A 6,152-nucleotide genomic window follows, 5' to 3' on the forward strand; every position below is an offset into this window, starting at 1 on the left:
AAACAAGCCAAAAAATCTGGCCCTTTCACTTTTTAAGACACAGACCCTTTTTGGGGGCTTCAAAATTCTTATTCGTCTATTTGATTAGTCAATGTTGCTTTTTTTAAGGCATGGTTCCTTTAAAATACTGTATTAGGGAGCTTGCAGCATAAAACTAAAATCAAATCCATTTTCCTTCTCTTCATTACTGTAACAGCAGAAATCAAACTGAGACAAAATAAGCATCTATTTTAATTTTAAATCTGAGGAGACTTCAGATTGTTTGAAATTAAAAAAGCTTCAGGTTTCTATACATTCTGAAATATGATAAAGAAACTCTAAATTAGCTGACACTTATGGACGCGTTCTAGAATTGTGCGTGGTTTTAGAAATGATGCACTAGACAAATACTAAAAAAGACAGTCATCTGCACTCTATCATCTAATTCTATTTGCTTTCACTGGATTATTTTTGTTCCTCTAAGTCAAAATAAAAAGGTTTGTCATAGCCCATGAGATGGTTATAGTCCTGTGGATATGTGAAAAGCATTGGATTAACAAGCATTGATTTAGTTTTGGCATAAAATGTTGTAAACATCTTGCTGATGTCTGGAACCTTGACATCCCTCTGATGGAACACAGTTCTTTTTTCTGCCAAAATAGCATTATATGTAATGGCTGTGTATGTGTCCGTCTCAGCCTTATGATACAGTCGAACCACATAGCCCTTTGTAAGTAGATGCAGGGTAACTGGTGTTATAAAGGTAAAGAATCCTACAGTGCTGTAAAAGGCAGTTTGTAAAATCACACTTTCAACTCCAATGCCAGTTTTGAAGATGATGTAGGGCATCATGCAAAAGCTAAATATGCTCGTAGAGTAAGAGAAAAACTTCACACCTGTATAAGAGATGAAAATCATAGGTTAATGTTTATGATCAAAGTTACCCCTACAGTCCTTTATACGCATTGTTCTCATATACCCACTGCTTTACTTCAATTGCTAAATTAAATGATGATCCAGTTAATTAATCCCTTCTTATCATGGAACTTCTGAAGTCATCATGTGGAAATCAAAGCCCTCAGCCCTTCTCCTTCTCTATGGTTAATAAACTAAAAGTTAGGTCTTATGAAACACCTTTAATATTCTAGTTATCAAAACATTTCACAAAGTAACAAGTTAAATCTTGGTAGCGTAGTGACTGCTTATGCAAAAGTATAGCTATTATGAACTCAGCTATAACTATCAAATATTGTATATTGCTAGAGAAGAGTAATATTTCCATTAAGTTTAGCTGGGAGGGAATAAATGTACTTTGTTCACAGAGGACTGAACTTAGGGCTTGTCTTCACTACTGCGCTACTTAGGGTTGCCAACTTTCTACTCGCACAAAACCAAACACCCTTGTCACACTCCCAGCCCCACCTCTTCTCCGAGGCCCCGCTCACTGCTCACTCCACCACCACCCCCGGTTGCTCGTTCTCCTCACCCTCACTCACTCATTTTCACCCGGTGGGGACAGGGGTGCGGGAGGGGGTGAGGGTTCTGGGGTGGGACCAGAAATGAGGAGTTCATAGTGCGGGGTGGGGGTGGCAATCTCATGGTTCTTTTTTAGAGTGTGGCTCACTTTTGAACATATCTTGTGATTTTTTAGAATCTGACTGATTTTATTTGAACCTTTAGGGTTGGTTATACGACTATATAGGGGACCATAAGCTGGCCCTTCGTGCAGATCTGAAGAAACAGGAGGGCTCCATTCCCAACAGCAAACTATGTTTTAAAGACATGTTTAAGTATAGATAAATCAAACAATACATTTCAATTTCAATCACATACCCAACACTGTCTTTGCCAGATTCCCAGTGTAAACTAGTCTTCCATCTTCTGGTTGCCCATGAAAGGAGGAGGTGCTGAAGCAGCGAACAGATGCCACACGAGAAAATATGATCTACAGGATGAAAGCAGCACATGGCAAATAAAGCATTAGCATTGTATACATACATTTCAGATTTCTCCTGATGTAGATGTTGAATCTATAACAGGATAGAGGCTAAAAATTAATTACATTACAACTAAACTCAAGAATTTAATAGATATCAGTAAATTAAATTAATTTGAAAATGTTAGGAAACAGAGGATTTAATGATTCAGGGGATTAGAAATGGGATATGCAGCCATAAAACCCTTCGTCCCTAGACATTTCAGTGGTGCACTGTATACAGACAGAAGGCCACACATTCCAAGCTCATTGCAAGTCTCTGGTCACCCATCTATCAATCCTCAGCACTGCCAGCTCTTCAAATACTGTGTGAGTTGTGATCAAATGTCATGGTTTACTTGAATCCCCAGCTCCTAGAGTCCTGCCATTAAACGAGAACCTCATATTTCATTTAAAAGAAAATTTCTAGCCCACATGGTTACAAAGAAAAAGAATGTGAACTCAGAAAGTTAAAAAAAACAAACCCAGATTCTGTTTTTTAAAAATTTGTTATTTTTAAGCTAATCTTGTATGATTTAGGGGGCCTGATTCCTGAGTTCCAAACACTTGTATTGGCAAGCACCTAGGTAGATAGACAGCAGTAACTGGACACACCTTATCTTTCCCACATTTTACATTCTCTACTCTGCCCCTTTAATCTTATCCACCAGCAAACACTTTGTTAAACGCACCATTAACAGTGAAGATTTAAAATGGATTCAAATTGGGGAGATTTTGCATTTACTTTTGCTGTTCAGGAACAAGGAAATTAATCCAGTACACTGGGGGCGGGGATGTCGCTGGGTCGGCCTCCTCAGCCAAGCCCCTGCTGCTCCCTCTGCTATGTGATCGGAGGTTTCCACCCCCGCCCGCAGCCCAGCTACAAGGAAAGCGTCCCACGCTCCTGCACCTGTTCTACTCTCCCTTCAGCCCCGGGAAGGGCTCCAACTGCTCCTGGACCTCGGGCCAGCGGCAGCGTCGGGACCCCGCCACTAGACGCGCTTGGAGAGTCGTTCAGAGCCGCCCACCGGGGGCCGCACGCCGCTGGTGCGCGGCTCCCCGGCGGACCAGGAAGCGCGGCAGCTGCGCACCGCCCAGCGCTCCGCAGCCAGAACGCCAGCGCCCGGGCTCGGCGGCCGCCCGCAGCCAGGAGCGGCATCGCCCACACCCGGTCCCGGCCGCGCTCAGCCGACCCCCGCGCCCCGCAGCGGGGCAGGCCAGGAAGGGGAGGAGCCAAGGCGCTTCTCTCGCTGCCGGGGATTGGGCCAGCTGCCTCTCCCCCTCCAATAGTAACTCTCCTCAGGAGCTGAGCGCTTCCAGGGGGAGAAACCCAGACCTCCGGCAGCCCTGCCGCGTTGGTTCCCCTTGCAGTGAGGCAGCCGCACCTCGCAGACATCCGAGTCCCTTCAAGCCAGTGGCAAACCCAGTCCCGTTGGCTTCTTCGCTCAGTGGTACAGGCTCAGCCCCAGTGTCTGCAGGGTTATTTGGGAAGAGCTTTGCTAAACCTGCCAAGTGCTCCCAGTAACGCACAGGATCGGGCTCACGGTTTCACACTTGTGTCAAACCAGTGAGCTCGTGCATTTTTGCAACAACTGTTTGCCAACAGTCTGAAAGCCGCGTGCTATGAACATTAAGAGGAGAACTTTACTAATGTGCTAGCTACATTTCAATTACAGCCACATTGGGGGGACCCATTTACAACCAGGGCCGGATTAAGGTTATGAGGGGCCTAAGGCTAATGGGGGGGAAGGGCCTACCTATGAATTACACATTGCAAAAAAAATTATGTCATCAAACATTTCTCTACATACATATTTACATATTATTTATTTATGTAAAATTAACAAGTTTATTCTACTCTCACTACACTCAATTCTTCAAACAGATACTTCTGAGTAAGCGGTAGCATGAGGGATGATAAACTGTCCTTCTCTTAGGCCTCCTTCCTCCTAAGTAGTGGAGTGCTCATCTGTATGAGGATGAACACTGCAACATTCCCCATCCTGCTCACCTTTTCCAACCTTGTGCTTCTACCGTCAGCTCTCCACTTGGCACAGTGCAAAGCCAAGCCCTGCAGGTGTTTTCCCCAAACTATGGACTCTACACCACATACCCTATCTCAATCTGACTGCAGTCTGGGATGCAGCCAGCTTTTATCATGTAAAAGAAAGCCACTCAGGCGTAAAATCCACTGGAGTAGAGGAAGTAGTAATGGGAAAATTACATTGGGTAGCATTAAGAAAAGGAGGACTTGTGGCACCTTAGAGACTAACAAATTTATTTGAGCATAAGCTTTTGTGAGCTACAGCTTGTTAGTCTCTAAGGTACCACAAGTCCTCCTTTTCTTTTTGCGGATACAGACTAACATGGCTGTTACTCTGAAACCTGTCATTGGGTAGCGTTGTGTTTTAGGCTGTCTTGCTCTGAAAGCTGCCTCCCAGTGTTGCCCTAACTGAGGGCAATAAATTACTATTTTCACATTGAACCCAAATATTATTTGTGGGATAATACCCAGTTTTTGTAGTTAATCTCCAGTGATTCACCACATCAGGCCATTCTGTCACCAAGCTCTTCCACAATTAGAATCGTAGAATAGAATCATACCATAGAATCATAGGACTGGAAGGGACCAAGAGAGATCATCTAGTCCAGTCCCCTGCACTCATGGCAGGACTAAGTATTATCTATTCTAGAATGTGTGATCAGCAACTCTGACATGAGGTTTTTTAAGCATGAGTTCTGTGTGCTCCAGCTCCTGCAGTTTGCATTTGTTTGTTTTAAGCTTCCTGTAAGAAAATGGTAAGCTAGAAGTGACACAGATCTTTAGATGGTTGCCCAGTCATAATATTTAGCACTTCTGTACTATGTTAGCTCTTCAAAATCACTGTACTAACATTAAACAAACTTAATCTAAAGCCTTTCAGCTTTTGAAAGACTAGGAGTTGACAAAACAGAGCTATTCCCTGTTGTGTTCTCTGCCCCCCTGAACAAAAAGACTTCACTGAAAATCAGCATCTTAAAAAAACCATTAAGGATCTTTCAAAAGAACTGTCCAACCAAGGCTGCTGTAGTAACATCCTTGTTACATCAGGTCTGGTGTTTGTTTAAGGCTAGTGTAGAATGAAGGGACTCCTGTTTCATTTGCATGTGTAAATCAAGCAGACCTTTCTTATTTTTTTTCCTTAAAGTGCTCAGAGTTTAGGGGAGGAAAATGAATGAGATGCTTATATGAGGTGTGAAAAAGCAGAAGGGACCAAAATCTATTATTGTGCAAAAATCTGTTCTCCCTGAAGTCAATAAGGCTACACAGGTGTAACTTTCAGCAGGAAATGGCCTGTGTTCTCATTACCTTCTCAAATCACACACGTTCCATGCTGACCCAATGTTTTCCACTTGGGAAAGAAGTTAGTTTGAGTTGGGACAGAAAAATGAGGACTAACTTCAGGTTTATTTAGCTTTAAGTTTTTGGGATGAAACTCAAAAGAAATTAAATGTGAGGTATTTTTACGATGGATTGAACTGCTAGAGAACCAGCAAATGGACAGAACCTACCTTTAGCCTATTCAGCCAATCTTTCTACCATAGCCTGCTAAAATCCTTGAGGGAGAGGAAAGGAAGAAACCTACAACATTGTGTGTTGAGCTTCCTCCAGTGCTTTTGCAATCCCTTAAAAGTACAAAGATGCATTGGCCTGTGGAACTAGGCTAAGCATAAGGAAAGAACTTGGTTGCCCATGCATCCCAGTACAGAAAAATACATCAAAGAAAAAAAATGGATTTCTTAGATTTTTAGTATAGTTCAATACAGTATTGAACATGGAGCATCATAATTCTGAAGTCCCTCAATGGAAGGTACTGTAAATGTTAAACTAATAGTATCCAGAATGGGATGTTTTGTTTTGTTTTTCCTACAAATGTGTGGGAATTCGTTCCTTATACAAGGGAGGGGCAATAGTTCTGGCTGGAGCTGGATAGAGTGTGTGCAGGTTCTGTGCAAGCTTCCCACCCTACCGCTCTGGTACTGCCTCTTCCCCCTGCAACCTCCTTGCTCTGCCCCCCACAGGCACATACCAGTTCTCCAGAAATGGGACCCAGCATACATAGAAGATGACGGTAACAGGCACTAGGACCCAGGAGGCAGTGTCATGGAGCTACCTGCCAGCCTCAGCCCGGGAGATGGACAGAGGGAGCTTCTTCCC

At 43.4% G+C, this 6,152-nt stretch overlaps 1 protein-coding gene across 1 annotated transcript; it reads right to left on the reverse strand.

The window, feature by feature from the left end:
- Nucleotides 1-211: 211 nt before the first annotated feature.
- TMEM70 (transmembrane protein 70) lies at nt 212-3,176 on the reverse strand. The gene is made up of 3 exons (XM_073330809.2): nt 2,865-3,176; nt 1,813-1,924; nt 212-875 (listed from the first exon to the last, which is right to left on the reverse strand). The coding sequence occupies exons 1-3, from the start codon at nt 3,111-3,113 to the stop codon at nt 445-447; spliced, it is 792 nt and encodes a 263-aa protein (XP_073186910.2). The 5' UTR covers nt 3,114-3,176; the 3' UTR covers nt 212-444.
- Nucleotides 3,177-6,152: the final 2,976 nt, after the last annotated feature.

The sequence above is a fragment of the Lepidochelys kempii genome, chromosome 2, assembly GCF_965140285.1.
Source record: "Lepidochelys kempii isolate rLepKem1 chromosome 2, rLepKem1.hap1, whole genome shotgun sequence".
NCBI classification, from domain to species: domain Eukaryota; kingdom Metazoa; phylum Chordata; order Testudines; family Cheloniidae; genus Lepidochelys; species Lepidochelys kempii.

What these genes read in the sequence shown, in the direction of transcription:
- TMEM70 (XM_073330809.2), bottom strand. Translation starts at nt 3,113, where the DNA reads ATGCCGCTCCTGGCTGCGGGCGGCCGCCGAGCCCGGGCGCTGGCGTTC. An exon ending in CTGAAGGGAGAGTAGAACAG is followed by an intron (nt 1,925 to 2,864) that starts GTGCAGGAGCGT and finishes TTCATCCTGTAG; the next exon opens with ATCATATTTTCTCGTGTGGC. An exon ending in TCTGGCAAAGACAGTGTTGG is followed by an intron (nt 876 to 1,812) that starts GTATGTGATTGA and finishes TCTCTTATACAG; the next exon opens with GTGTGAAGTTTTTCTCTTAC.